The 16,408-nt window shown below is 35.1% G+C and overlaps 1 protein-coding gene across 1 annotated transcript; it reads left to right on the forward strand.

Moving 5' to 3' along the window:
- The first annotated feature begins 6,311 nt into the window (after positions 1-6,311).
- Positions 6,312-8,613, forward strand: LOC113347199. The gene is made up of 3 exons (XM_026590807.1): positions 6,312-7,384; positions 7,478-7,670; positions 7,760-8,613. The coding sequence occupies exons 1-3, from the start codon at positions 6,935-6,937 to the stop codon at positions 8,404-8,406; spliced, it is 1,290 nt and encodes a 429-aa protein (XP_026446592.1). The 5' UTR covers positions 6,312-6,934; the 3' UTR covers positions 8,407-8,613.
- The last annotated feature ends 7,795 nt before the right edge of the window (positions 8,614-16,408 follow it).

Consider the following 16,408-nt stretch of genomic DNA (forward strand, 5'->3'; position numbering starts at 1 on the left):
TTTGAGCAGAAAGCTTCAGTACATTTAATTAAACATTTTTCGGCAGATTAGGGAACCTGCTGGGAATCAAAACCAGAAGCCCAAACCATGTTCTATTGTTTTGTACAAATTAGTGTGGTGGAAGTTGAATTTAAGCAGCAGAAGCGGTAGACGAAAAAGTTTATCATATTTTTGTTGGATAAATTTGCATAATCTTCACCACTTAGTTTTACCATTTACCCAGTTGTATAAACTCTTGGTACTATGGTGTGATACTGTATCCTTCCAAAAGTCTAGTAAACTTTTAACTTCTAGGAGTAGTTAGGATCTACAATCCCCTGCTTGATCCTTCCTGGAGTGTATGTCATGATTTCCAGCTAATCCACAAATCTACTTCTCATTCAACATGAAGTCGTGGGTTTTCAAGACGGAGAGCTTCCAACTGGCTTCAGTTACAGGGTAGACTTGGCTTTACTCGAAAAGGTATTTCCTTTAGAAACTACATTATTCTTCAGGGGTTCTTGGTAGTCAGTGTTGGCTATGAGTGGCAATTGCCTACGCCATTAGCCCCCAGCAAGAATGATGTTTCTTAGCCCCCCTACTTTATCCCCATTAGAGTAGTCCTGGCTTGGCCCCTTCCTTCAATGCTTGGTCCACCCCATTAACAGTGGGTGCGTACCATTTCACATCATAGAACTAGGGAAAATTCTGGGTGTGGGGAACACCCGTCCCCAGAGACCAAATTCTCTAATAGTTCATACTGTATTATCTAACATATACTAGTATCTAAATAGAAAATTTCAGAACAACTAGTCAATACATATCAAGAATCAAACATTGACATCAATGCATCATCATATAACCTTGAAATAACACCTTATTATATATCACAATTGGTATTCGAATACCAGGTCAATTAAGAAATAAAATTGATTTTAAGTTGTTACAATCCTATCTGTTGCTATACTGTGACCAAGCCTAAACAAAACTCCAAACTTTCATAAGTAATCAGATAACGATGTGCTTGGATAATGATACTTAACCACCCACATGGATCATCATAATTTAATCAGATATTCATTATACAAATCACCATCATCATTATCTTCCTTACATTATAGTGTACTGCACAACAATATTTTGTTTAGTAATTTATATCCATGGAAATGGGGTTCACTGAATAATTGATTTTTAACGCTATCCACAGAATGTCTTTCTTTGCCTCCCAGACCCAGAGGAGTTCAGTATATTGTTGATAGTACCTGAATTATTTTTGGTCCAATACTACAAGTGAAAAGGCCCAGGGTGAACTGTATCAGCAATGGAGATGATTCTGATATTTACAAAAATTTGATCATTTCAAAAGACTAAATGGGTTGCTGATTATTACAGAATAATCCAACTTTGTGTTTGAGGGACAATGAGTAGAATTATCATCTCTCGGTCTCACTTATCTCTTCTTACTTTGGCTTTAAAGAGGGGCCTCAAGGAAATTAATTTATAAGCCTTAAAACCAACCCCAAGTTGTATCCCAACTACTCTGCAGTGCACCACCAACTAAGCTGGTCCATCCCAAAGGCTAGCTCAGTCGCACCAACTAAACTTCCCTTAACTAGTTTAATTATGATCACCAGGCTGTTTAATTTAATTTATGTTAACCTAAAATAACTATTTCCAATACGTTTTTTTTATAAATCTGTACCAAATCTGGTCTTGTTCAAAAAGAAATGATCCCAAAAATACAAGACACAGGCAGTGAGCTGAAAATGGGACAGGTGATGACCCAAGGGTGAGGATTTTTTTTTTTCTTCATTTTGTGTTTTAATCAATCATCTTTATGTCCACAGCAACTCTCAATCATCTACTTCATTTGTGGCTGAGCATTGAGTTTGTTCCTGTCAAAGGATGATAGCAACTTATACATCCTTGTTACATATTGCATATCCATACGAAGATTAGCTTCAAAATCTTATAATACAGTTCAGGCCTGGTGCCAGATTTTGGCCAGTTTGATACAATCCGGAACTCACATGAAAGTCATGGACTAAGGTGTTATTTAACGCTCTGTATTTAGCAACATAAATTTGTTTTCCGATGCTAAAATTACCGATGCAGATTATTTCGATCTTTACTTTTACTTGTAATGCGTAATATCTGGGAGAGCACTGTAGAATTCAAAAAAAAAAAAGAAAAGAAAAGCAGGAGCATAGCAGGGTATCACAGGAGGGTGGTTGAGGAATGATACTTTGACAATCCAATCCAACCAAACAAATCCAAAACCAAAAAAAAACTTCTTTTTTTCTTTCCAAACATGAAATAAATAAATGTGTTGGGTTGGGTTGGGTTGGGTTGGGTTGGGTCCATTATCTTTCTTTCTTTCTTTCTTTCATACATCACATTACAAGGATTAGACGCCTCATCTACCACTCCAAATTGTAAGGTCCACATATATCACCCTCCCATTCTTTTATGAGAGAACCTCCTCAACTGTAGAATTTTTTCTTATATTTCAAAAAAAAAAAGAAAATGATACAAGTACACCAAACTCTCCCTACCAAACTCTGTTCTCTTTTAATTTTTCAATCAATCATCTTGTAAAAGAAAAAAGAAAAAGATTCACAGGGTTTGGTTTGGAATTGGAATAAGGCCTCTGCGCTTTCTTTCTCTTTAATGTAGTTTTGTATGGGGGATGGATACTTTACTTAATACTAATGGATAGCTATCTAGTGGGGAACGATGGATGGTGCTTTAAATTGCTAGCTCTCTGTTTTTTTTTCTTTTTGGTTAATTTGACTATATCCTCCTTCGTAAAAAGCATAAAGAAAAAGAATACAAAGGTAGATGAGCAATCGCATTCTTTTTTTACCGATTGGTTGATCCGTCGCACTCTCTCATACGTAAAACATATAGTAGAGAACGTCAAGTTTGATAAAGCTTGTTGATATTTATTTATAGGTTTCTTCTTGCACCACCCCCTGTAATGTGTATTTACCGTGGACTTGCCCCGGAGCATGTAGATTTGTGATAAAGACTCCATGCATGCAGGATGGACCAAAGATGGGATTTCTTAGCAATATGGTATACGCAACCAAGCAATTAATTACTATGCAGTTTTGGATGTGGTGGTATTTGCAAGCCATTGTGCAAATGTGGTGCAGGAATGGCATCATGGAAAGGATCTGTCTCAATTTCTCTTTCGTTTTTATTTTTATTTTTATCCTTCTTCTTTTTTCCAAGAGTAAATGATTCTCATGGACCACTCTTTCCAAATCTCTTGTCCCCCTCTCCCCTCCCATTCGAAAGAGAAGTAAAGTCTCTTCGTGTCTAGTTTTCTAAGATGCTTCAATTGAAATTGAATGTCATGCATCTTTTATTATCTTTACCTTTATAAAGAAGCTTTATACCTCCTCTCATACATGAAATGAAAGATGGAATAGCATGAATTAGGCTCTAATTATCCAATTGTTGTACTTGGTGTAGTTTGAAGGACACGACTGAAACGGCCATAGCTACCTACTGTTTACCTTTTCTTTTTGGGTCCCTAATTTGTTTCTAGTTAAATTACGTTATGAGATTGCATAAAGGGAATACAAATTGCAAACCCATGTTCAAAAAGTTTTAGATTAGGATTTTAGTATTAATAAACACCATTAATTTTCAAAAAACATGATTTAAAGTAAGGTAATTGGATTATGTCTAATATTAAAGTCTTCTTTTTCTCCATTTAAGTACTCTCCAATTTTAAATTTCTGAATTATTTATTTTCTATTCCACTAAAGTTTAGCTAGTATGAGCTTTTTCCATCATTCACAAACAAAAAAGAAAAAAAAGTTTAGTGGGGAAAACCATAATCGTAATCCATTACCAACTTAAAAAGTTGTTTATGCATTCCTAAAGAACCCATACTGCGATGCGATTGTTAAATATCATTCCAATATGTGATCTGTTATTAGCTATTCTACACAATATATACATTGATATAATGATTCTTCTTGTGACTATCATAAATGTCCAATCTAGTTAAGTGCTAGTTACTCAACCGATTTTAATTTGACAAGTTATACAATTTTGGATCATGATATTCCCCTCGTGAATTGTTGTGTCTAAATCTACTGGAACCAATAACAAATACACATATAACCGACTAAAATTGAAACTATTTTTCATACTTGGAAATTGGGTTTGTTGCGAACAATATACTTTGCACAACAAGTAAATTGATAAAATAATCTTTAATTTATTACTACACAAAAATTTAACTTGCTCTCAAAGTAAATTTGTGCGTGCATTGTATTTACTTGCTAAGAGCAACTAAGCGACATTGCACTTGATAGTTTTACTTCTCAACTTTTATTGATGTTTAATTAGATTTTCTTTGTCTTTTTTTTGTTGATTGATTTATGATTTATTTGGTAACTCTATTTATTGATGCAACTGTTAGAGTGTACACCAGATATTAGCCTCTACGAAGAAAAAAACACGTTCAGAACACTCTTATAACTTATTTGGCAACCTTAAACGGAAGTGATTTTCAGATCTCTCAAAAGAGAAGGAAAAAAGATTGTTTTTACAATTTAATCTCAAAATTTGGTAAACAATTTGAATTAATTGGGAGGTTTTATTGATTTAATGACCATATAAAACAAACCATCATAATCATACTAGATTGGTATACTCATTTCCGTGTAAATTGACCGTAGAAGTTTTAAATTTTAATTTAATAAGTTATGTATTTTCTGGTCGTGACATTTACCTAGTGGATTGATAGTTTTTTTGAAATCGTTTGTAAACAAATATGTGAAGCTAAGTCCTACGGTGTGCTGATCTAGCAGCTAGATTAGCAGCAAGGGAAACCTCCTAAGTCCTATGATAGTTCTAATCTATCATACTAGATGCGCTGAATCATTCAATGGAAAATAGACTTAGGAAGTTGCGCTGAATCATTCAGCGAAAGGTAGATTTAGGTTGCGTTGAATGGTTCAGCGCAATCATCTTAGCCGTCAGATCAAAAACTAAATCTAGATGCGCTAAACCATTCCACGAAAAAGTGATTTTGATTGCGCTGAACTATTTAGCGCAACTATTTCGCTACTAATTCACATGCGAGCAATCGTTATGAGAAAACTAGTGTTATTTTATTTTATTTTGAACTGCAACACTTTTTGGATAATCTAACAACCAAATCTAATCACAGGACTTAGTCTCACATAAGATTACTAGCTAGCAGCTAGGCGAGCATTATTGTCAATCCGTTGTCTTACTTGGAAACTGGGTTTGTAATGAATAATATACTTTCACAACAAGTAAAGCATTTAGATAAAATAATCTTAAGTTTAATACTATAGCATGGTTTAACTCTCAAAGTAAATTTGCGCATGAGCTATATTTACTTGCCACCAGCTAAGCGATACTGCATTCAATAGTTTTACTTCTTTACTTTAAGTGACGCTTGATTAGATTTTTTATTATTTCTTTTTCTTGATAAATTTATGGTTTATTTGATTGCTCAATTTATTCCAAAAGAAAAAAAAGGTTGTAAATGTGAAAACCTAAATTGGGATTGTAATTCAACTGTTATGTTTTTTAGGGCGCACATTAGTTAAAATGTAATTCAACTAAATCTTTAACGTAATCAAGTGGGAAAATTACTTCTTAAAATGTATAGGTTAAATTTATAGTTTGGGATCCTGTTAGACTAATAGTGCGTTTAGATACAAATCTGTTTTTGACTTTTGCTTTTCCAGAAGTCGAAGTAAGAAGCAGAATTATTTTACTTTATGAGAAGTTAATTTTTCAATTTTTAAAAGTCGTTTTGGAATTTGACAGTTAAACTGACTTCTAACGAAAAACTACTTCCGATGTGCAATCCAAACAGGCTATAAAAATGGAACTGATTAACCAACAAATCATGGTATGGTATATCTGGATAAATGCAGTAGCTGGGACTGGAGATGATGGGTGGGTGGTATCGTTCTTCCATTGGAATCATGGTCTATCAGCGGATTATTATTATCAAAAGAAAAAAAAGGAGTGTATCACGAATCACACGTTTCTGTAGTTTTCACAAAAATAAAGACGAGGAATATTTTCATATATTAGGGGTAGTTCAGTAAATAAAGGCCTCCCACGAAACGTATGTTGCAAACTCAAACAACACATCGTGTCGTTTAGTGAGGCTGCAGACATCAACGACCACTCTCTCACACACGCAGCATTTTCTCACACGTAATTAAATAATTAATTCATGCCACATATGCTTACACGTGGAATATCCATTTACTTGAAAACCTTTATAAAACCCCTTGTATTGACTCACATATTTGTTTAACTCTTCCATCACCACCGAACCAACGACTGATACTCTTCTTCTCTAGAAACCTCTCCAAAGACATCTCTTCCGGTATCAAACTGGGAGACATTCACCGCCGGAAATGAAGATTCCGGTTGATTGTTTATCAATCAATCGTCAGTGTAGTTGTGTCTTGATTACTGCAGTTGTTGTCATGCTTTTCATGAACTTTGAATTAAAAAAACCCTAACAAAAACCAAAACCGAAAGCAACATTTTCCTTTGTTTAGTACTAGTAGAATTTACAAGTTATTCGATTCGATTTTTCTTATTCAATCCAATTACAACAACGAAATTAGTATTATAAGCCTTTGAGTAAGGTATCAAGATTAGGGAAATTTTGTTTGTTTTTTTACTTTTTTGAGATAGAGATCCAAAAGAGGGGTTTTACAGATTTCGACGGAATTTTCTCTTTATAGATCATCATTTGGATTATTGTGGGATTGAAGATTATTCCGGTTGATTGTTCTGGGAAAGATTTGTTGTGTGATTTTCAGGGTTTTATATAGCTTAGAAGAGATCATAAATCATCACTCAGGTTCAGTCTATGAACTTTGAAGTGTTTAACTGATTAAAAGTGAGAATACATATTAATATCAATTAGATCATGCCTTTTCAAACTATGAAGATACAACCAATTGATTCTACCACGGCTAAAGAATCATCGTCAACAACAGCAGCAGTAACAACATCGGTTAGGACTGATCCAGTAAAACCAGTAGTGAAATCTAGGTTTAAGAGATTGTTCGAACGTCAATTTCTCAGAAATTCAGCAGCAGAAAAATTAGGTGATCATCACAACAACAATAACAAAGATGTTGTTACTAATGCAGATTTGGTGGAACCGAGTTCTGTTTGTTTAGCAAAAATGGTTCAGTGTTTTATCGAAGAAAATCATAATGATTCAAAACAATCTCAGAAATGTGCTGGCCGTAACTGTTTCAATGGTAGCAACAATTATACCACTGATAGTTCCGATGATGAATTCGAATTTTGTTGTGGTGGTTTTACTGATTCCATCTCATTATCCTCTGCTGAAGCTTCTGAATATCTCAAGGTATTTACATTAATCTGATGATTTCCTTCCAAATCCTCGATTTCTTGAACCATTTAGGGATTATTGCTGATCTTGTTTTTGTTTTGTTTACAGAGTTTAATTCAGTGCCCTAGTGTTACAGAAAGAAATCTCTTTGCCGATACTTCAAAAATCGTAGAGAAAAACAAGATCTGTAAACCACGAAAAGATGATTGCCGGAAAATTGTTATAGAAGGTTTATTAGTTCTTGGATATGATGCTTCAATTTGTAAATCTCGTTGGGAAAAAACTCATGCTTATCCAGCAGGTAATAATAATACTTAATGATCTATCATAAATTGGCTCCATTTTTATTTAATTGAAGAACTCCAAATTAGTTTATTGATTATTTTACAGGAGAATATGAATACATAGACGTGATTATTGATGGAGAGAGATTCATTCTTGATGTTGATTTTCGATCAGAATTTGAAATTGCAAGATCAACCAAGCATTATAGATCTGTTCTTCAAGCATTACCGTTGATTTTTGTTGGTAAATCTGATCGTCTTCAACAGATTGTTGGAATTGTTGCTGAAGCTGCTAAACAGAGTTTGAAGAAGAAAGGCATGCATTTACCACCATGGAGAAAAGTTGATTATATGAAATCTAAATGGATTTCTTCTTACGCTCGTATTACGCCACCACCAATGACCACTACATCACCACCGTCACCACCACTAGAGGTGATCAGTGAAGTTGCGATCGATGATAATAATCAGAAGAAGGATTCTTGTGTGATCAAAACGAAGAATTTCTCTGGAGAATTTGAATTGATCTTCAGTCAAAAAGTTTCCAAATCCGAATCAGCTACCAATCCTGAGTCAGATACTACTACAACTGATGTCACTTCTTCGATTCCGATTGAGAGTAATTCAGATGAGTCAGAGAAGATCAAAGTAGTTGTTTCACCATGGGAACCACCAGCAATTAAACCAAAGAGCACTCAGAAAGGGGGGAAAATCGTGACTGGATTAGCTTATGTCCTTAAAGATAAACCCTAAAATTTTGATTTTTGGAATTTTTTTGTTTTTTGTTAGAGAAAATCGAAATTATTAAACAAAAATTTCGTGCAAGTGCCCTTCACATTTTTTATTTGTGAGGGTAATATCATTATAAGAAATTAAAAAAAAAAAGGAAAAAAGAATTCTACTTTTACTAATCAAATGAGAAAATCATAATAGAAAAGACAAAAAAGAATTATCAAATTTTCATATTATTATTAGTTTTTTTCTTTTTTGTGTGATTATCACGATGAGTTCAATTTCTTTTGATCTCAAATTACTTGGTATCGAAAACGACAAATAAAAATAAATTAATTTGTTTTCTAAAGTGCAAACAGAGTATAAATTGTTTAATATAATAATCGTATGAAAAAGGATAAAAATCCATCAGCTCTGACATTTTTCCTTTTATATTTATTCTCTCTCGGTTTCTCATTTCTACAGTGACGGTTCCTCGAAAAATGATTAACTGGAATTAAAAATTGATTTTTTAAATTAATTTATCTAAATATTTATTTAATTCCTCTGTAAACGAAACGTTTCATTTCCTTTTTTTCTTATTAAATATTTAAACGAAAAAGGGTTTTAATGATTTTTTACTTCGTTAAAGAATTTGTAGAAATAGAGAGAAATATGGATTCTATGCTCGTGCTGTCTAGAAGGCCGCGTGGCTTCACAATAATTTGCTTCTACTATTTTAGCCTATACCATTATCACCTCCCATCAAGGAGATTATGTTTGCACCCGTATCATGTCATCGAGATTCCGGATAAATTATTTTATACAGAGTCTGTGAGTATGGAATATAAACAATTTTCTGACACTCGAGGGAGATAGGGATAGTTGGCGTGAAAATTCAGGCACCTGAAATGTAACGTTAAATCGTAACACTCGAGTTATTATCGCCGCTATCAAAGTAGTGGAGGATTCCCGAAGAAGCTACTAACTTTTCAACTGCAAGACATGATTTTACTGCCGGTAGGTTTTACTTTAACACCGATGACTCGTTAAGAGTCCTTGGAATCAATTAAGGTAAGGGTTCCTTTCCCTAGCTTTTGACTTTTTCTTTGACTTTTTTAATAACAGGAAGGAACTAATCACCTAGCCTCTCTTGTATTCTCATTAAAGTCCATGTCTCAGTGTCATGGTGATTGAAGTTCAGGTAAGAACTTGAATACACATCAGCTTGAATTAGGAACCAAGTCTCGTACTTTTACTTGAATCAAGTATTTTGTGCCCAATGGTTTGGCGTATTTTTACTCGAATTAGGGATGGCCATGGGGCCTGGGTATACCAATCCCAGTTACGGCCCTATTCGTAAAAAAAATATCCATGTCCGTCCCGTTATTCATATGAATTGGGATGGATGAGATGGGTATGAGAAATATATATGAGACATGTTTCCTATGGGTTACCCGTGACACTAAGTTAATACATAAGTTTGTTTATAATCAAAACTTAAATATGATTCAAACAAAAATAATAATGTAAGAATAATGCATTCTAAAATTTTGTATTCAGAAATTAATCTTAAAGTGAGTAAAAGAATCTTTAACTGGCTTATTAGTTTTTCTATTTTTTTCTTTCTCATTCTACCTTCGTCCTGGTTAGCCATTTCATTATCTGCTTCATTTTCTCTATTTTAATTTTTAAAGAATGTTTTTTATCACAATAAAGGAGCACAAGTGATGAACATACAAGGACTATCAAGAATATAATAAATGAAAGGAAGCTTGACTAAGTGGTGGAATTATAAAAATTCCATACAAATTCTTGCATCTAAACCCCTATGACATGAAAGCTACGGGGCGGGTATGAGGCGGGGACCTTAGATCTCGTCCCCGCCACATCCATCCCCGTGACTTAGGTTTCGTGTATTATCCATACCCAACCCCATCCCCATTCATGGGGGTAAAACCCTACCTAAACGGGACGAGTACCCACGAGGATGGGTTTGGGTGGGGCAAATGGCAATCCCTAACTCGAATCAAGTATTTTGTGTCCAATAGTTTGGCATATCTGGGCGTAACGTTTTTGGTACAAAGGGTGAAGTTGATGGATTACCAAAGAATGTCTTAATATGACGGTTTTTTCGTTTCTTTTTTAAATGTTTTTGTCCAACAGGTGAGCGCAACGATTTTTTTCTTTTTTTTGGATCAGCAAAGAAAGAGATTTTATCGAAGAGAGGAAAAAGAATACAAATAACAACCCTCAGCCAATAGGCAGGAGGAAAACGGCTCGTACAACAGAAAAAAAGCTTAAACAACCTAAAGAAAATAGAATATTAATAAAGGTTAACAAAGAATTTGTTTCAACCAGCAATAATTAGGGAAGTATCTATGCCTTTGAAGAAGGCAGAACCTTTAGCCCAATGGAAAGCATCTATTACACGTTGTTGGTTAGACTGATAGGTCGCAGGTCTTTAACCTCCTCTACCACTTTTTTTATGGGTATAAGAACAAGGAAGGTAGACTTTAATCTCCAATCAATAAAACCAGACCTTTCCAAATCCTTAACAACCTTCATGATGTTAGATTTCATCAATTTCCAACACATAATAATGATGCTAACTTGAAACCCACTTGAAAAAGCGGGGGTACAACAACCACACCCAATATTTCGATTAGCAATCTGTATGGACTAACTCCAATATACTTTCAAGAGAATCAACTAGACTCAATCTTAATAAAGTATATCAAAGAATTATATCTCTCTTTCTCGATTCAATTCTTACTCAAGCAAATAGTAATCTGCGAGTCTAATTGAATACAAGAGAAAACACTTGAACGGTACCAAAGACCAATGTTCAAGTATCAATCAATTTCAATCAACAACCAAAGGTCGGATTTCCAATTTATTGATTCAAACGCACAACATGTGATATTTCAATTATACAACAAAATATAATGCATAAAATAAATAACACAGACACCAGAACTTTGTTAACGAGGAAATCGCAAATGCAGAAAAACCTCGGGACCTAGTCCAAATTGAACACACACTTAAGCCGCTACAGGCACTAGCCTACTACAAACTAACTTCGGTCTGGACGGTAGTTGAACCCCAATCAATCTCACACTGATCCAAGGTACAGTTGTGCTCCTTACGTCACTGATCCCAGCAGAATACTACGCACTTGATTCCCTTAGCTGATCTCACCCACAACTAAGAGTTGCTACGACCCAAAGTCGAAGACTTTAATAAAAAAGTTTGTATTACACAGAAAAGTCTACGGTAATAGATAAATCTGTCTCCCACAGAAATACCTACAAGTTTTGTTCCGTCTATTGATAAATCAAGGTGAACATGAACCAATTGATAGCCCGGACTTATATTCCCGAAGAACAACCTAGAATTATCAATCACTTCACAATAATCTTAATAGATGTGGCGAAAGAAGATATTATGGAATCACAAACGATGAGACGAAGATGTTTGTGACTACTTTTATATCTTGCCTATCGGAGATATTAATCTCAAGCCAATCGTTACGATTGTACTCAACACGATAGAATCAGCAAGATCAGATCACACAACTACGAGAAAGTAGTATTGGCTTGGATTCACAATCCCAATGAAGTCTTTAAGTCGTTAACCTGGTTTTTAAGAAGAAAACAAAGGTTAAACAAGAATCGACTCTAGCTAATACAACTAGTATCGCACAGGAGGTATGGGGATTAGGTTTTCCAGTTGTTAGAGTTCTCCCTTATATAGTCTTTCAAATCAGGGTTTACAATCAATGTTAGCTTAGTAACAAAGCATTCAGTATTCACTGTTAGATGAAAACCTGATTAGATTCAAGCTAATATCTTTCAACCGTTAGATCGAAAACCTAGCTTGTTACACACAAATGAAATGCACGATTTTAGGTTTGTGTAACCGTACCCAAACATATACATTTGTTAGTTCAACAATAGTTAACCAAATGGTTAGCCATATGAGCACTTTCATATCAACCATATTCTTCTTCACCATAACTAGTTCAAATGACTCAAATGAACTAGTAAGAGAGTTATTCAATTGTATAAATCTTATTTAACTATACAAGACACAATCGAAGCAAAAATGATTTGATTCACTCGAATCGATTCATGAACTTTATACCCACGCAATTTGCATTCCTTAGTTAATATAAATATAAGTTCACAAATAATCGTCTTTAGATATAACCAACTCAAGTTCGCAGACTAAGTTCGCGGACTTAAGTTCCTAGAAGGAGTTCACAAAATCCAGCAGATATTCTCGGGATGAGAACCTCTGCCAGTTCGCAGACTGGGTTCGCGGACTGAGTTCACAACTTTTGTTCCGGTTTTCCTGATCAACAAAGTACGCACACTTTGGTTCAAGGAATAAGGACTTATACATATATGTGTTGCCACACAATGCTTATATCCAACATTCGTTATATAATCTAAACTCTCATTTCAATCATTGAAACATTCTTAGAGGGCGTTATATAGTTGTTATTCACAAACCATTTTTCGTCAAAGCCGTCACTAGGTAAAGATGAATTTGGCCAAAGCGAAATCTTACTGACACATATTTCGAGAAATAGATAGGCGAGATAAACTTGGCTCGAAATAAAAAATGTGTATAATCAAAGTCTATAAAGCAAAACGACTTTTGTCTCAAGATAGGAGATGGAGTAGATAGACTTTTGAGTGATAGATAAGTTCAAGTCTTCACATACCTTTTAGTCGATGAAGTTCCACCAGTTCCTTGAGTAGTTCTTCGTCTTGTATGATGATCGCCATGGAGTTCTTGAGCTCAAATAAACTTTTTATCCTAGTCCGAGACTTAGATATAGTAGACTAGAAATCATCACTAACATTGACAAACATGCTTGAGATAACAACGTATGCGAGTTCGACCGAGCAGTGATCTAACACCACCAGGTCCAGGGGACCTTTTTTGGCCTAACAAATGGAGAGCTGACAAGACTTCATCTTCAGATATGGGTCTTTCCAACCAGACAACATCATCAACGGAGATCTTCTTAAAGTTCATTTCCGAGAGCGGGAGTTGAGTATTGTCAGTCAGTTTGAATCTTGGTTTAAAATGATCTAAAGCATAGTCTTTGATGACCTGTTTTTCCCCAACAAATACTGAACCAATCTTCATACTAGAGAAAGAGTTGCGCCTTCTCATAATCTTGGTAATTCGATGAAAAAAATGGTATTTCTTTCATCTTCTTCAACCCATTGAACCCTTGACTTGTCTCGCCAAAATAATTCCTTCATATTGGTCAGCTTCTCGCTTTCAAGCATTAAATTATCATGAGCAATCATTTGGGAGTCAGTGATACTCTCATCATCAAATTTTTGGTCAAGCAGCTAATTTCCAAGTAGTTATTTTCACATTTTCTTTTTATTCTGCCAAAAAAATCCCTGTTCCACTCTCTAATTAAAGCTTTAAAGGCTTGAAGTTTTTTAGCAAGAAGTAACCCAGTAGATCCAGAGAAAGCATATATTATCAAGAGAAGACCACCATTGATTTATTAAGTCCATGGAATCTGGTTTTAGGAGCCACATGAACTCAAATCTCTATAGAGGAGGACCCCGATCTTCCAAATCGCAAGAAAGCCAAATAGGTTTATGATCAGAGAAAGTCTTACAAGGATTTGGAAAAAATAGCAGGAAAATGATCGTCCTAAGCAAAATTAACCATAAATCTGTCAATTTTACTTATGACAGAAAGAGAACCTTTTTTCACCCAAGTGAACTTGGCTCCAACAATTGGGAAATCACTTGGCTTATTTGTATCGTAAAAAATCCCAAAATATCTCATGCCGCCAGATATATTAGAGCAACCTTTTCTTTCAGACATAATTCTAACTTCGTTAAAATTTCCACCCAAACACCAAGGGAGATCCCAAATTTGGTTCATCAAGTACATCTCCCTCCAAAGTCTTTTCCTTTTAGAAACTTTGCAAGGAACATACCCAACAGATCTAGAGAAAGCATATATTATCAAGAGAAGACCACCATTGCTTCATTATGTCCATGGAATCTGGTTCTAGGAGCCACATAAACTCAAATCTCTATAGAAGAGTACCCCAATCTTCCAAATCGCAAGAAAGCCAAATAGGTTTATGATCAGAGAAATTCCTACCCAAGGATTTGGCAGAAATAGCAGGAAAATGATCGTCCTAAGCAAAATTAACCATAAATCTGTCAATTTTACTTATGGCAGAAAGAGAACCTTTTTTTCACCCAAGTGAACTTGGCTCCAGCAATTGGGAAATCACTTAGCTCATTTGTATCGTAAAAATTCCCAAAATCTCTCATGCCGCCAGATATATTAGAGCAACCTTTTCTTTCAGACATAATTCTGACTTTTTTAAAATTTCCACCCAAACACCAAGGGAGATCCCAAATTTGGTTCATCAAGGACATCTCCCTCCAAAGTCTTTTCCTTTCAGAAACTTCGCAAGGACCATACCCAGCAGATCTAGAGAAAGCATATATTATCAAGAGAAGACCACCATTGCTTCATTAAGTCCATGGAATCTGGTTCTAGGATCCACATGAACTCAAATCTCTATAGAATAGGACCCCAATCTTCCAAATCGCAAGAAATCCAAATAGGTTTATGATCAGAGAAAGTCATACCCAAGGATTTGGCAGAAATAGCAGGAAAATGATCGTCCTAAGCAAAATTAACCATAAATCTGTCAATTTTACTTATGGCAGAAAGAGAACCTTTTTTTCACCCAAGTGAACTTGGCTCCAGCAATTGGGAAATCACTTAGCTCATTTGTATCGTAAAAATTCCCAAAATCTCTCATGCCGCCAGATATATTAGAGCAACCTTTTCTTTCAGACATAATTCTGACTTCGTTAAAATTTCCACCCAAACACCAAGGGAGATCCCAAATTTGGTTCATCAAGGACATCTCCCTCCAAAGTCTTTTCCTTTCAGAAACTTCGCAAGGACCATACACTCCCGAAAAAGCCAATAAAAATTATCGATAGAGTTTTTGAAATGAATGTTGACACTAAAAGTTCCAATAATATGATCCACCATCTCTAGAACATCGGAATTTCAAATGACTAAAATCCCCTCCACCCACCCCCCACCCCCGGTCTTCCAATAGAATCCTGAGCTACCCAACTATGAGTCCTACTACCCATATCTGAGAAACCATTGAATCATTACAAGATTCAAGTAAGGTCTCCTGGAAAATAATCAGGTCTGGTTTATGGAGATCTATCCATCTCTTAACAACCCCATTTCTTCTATAATTCCTCAAACCTTTAACATTCCAAGAAATGATATTAAACATTCTTCAATTCCCTGCATCCAAAATTGAAAGCATTTGGGTTTTGGGCTGCAACATGCATAAAAACTCTTATGAACTCATAATTGGATGCTGACATTTACAATTGCATAAAATTCCCAACTTGCTTAATCATATTAAAGGCTAAATGGTATTTAGAGTGGAGATAATTGATTATCATTGCCTCTTTAGATGAATTTATAAGAGCTTGATGAAAAAAATACAGATGTTGGAGAAAAAGTAAACATGCTAGATTGATCAGAAGAATTAGAGTTCACTACCAATTGCGAAGAAGAAGAAATTTATTGTGAATCATGAACCATCTCATTAGAATTAGATATATTATAAGAATATGCAGGGCATACCTGCTGATGAGCCAAGCACGAGCAATTATCAACAGAAGGACCAATTGAGTCTCGAGCAGCTTCGAGTTCTAATTCTCCACATAACCTTCTATGATCCCCAGAAGATCCAGAGGAGAAATTATCGTCATCCCCAAGATTGATAGTTGCACCGCTCCAAACCATTTTACCTTCAGATTTTGGTGACTTTCCCTGGGAATCTGAGGACTGATCTAAATCGAAGGATATTTTAGAGCCTTTCCCAATATGCGAAATAATCCCATGTGGAAATTTACCGATGCATTTATCCTTAACCCAATTCTCAGGCTCCATCTGGACGGTCTTAGAAGAATGTCCCAAAGAAGATGAACCGTTGGATATA

Source organism: Papaver somniferum, chromosome 2 (assembly GCF_003573695.1).
Source record: "Papaver somniferum cultivar HN1 chromosome 2, ASM357369v1, whole genome shotgun sequence".
Taxonomy (NCBI): domain Eukaryota; kingdom Viridiplantae; phylum Streptophyta; class Magnoliopsida; order Ranunculales; family Papaveraceae; genus Papaver; species Papaver somniferum.

Coding starts and splice junctions, on each gene's coding strand:
- LOC113347199 (XM_026590807.1), top strand. CDS start 6,935: ATGCCTTTTCAAACTATGAAGATACAACCAATTGATTCTACCACGGCT. Junction 7,385..7,477: donor AAGCTTCTGAATATCTCAAG/GTATTTACATTA, acceptor TTTTGTTTACAG/AGTTTAATTCAGTGCCCTAG. Junction 7,671..7,759: donor AACTCATGCTTATCCAGCAG/GTAATAATAATA, acceptor ATTATTTTACAG/GAGAATATGAATACATAGAC.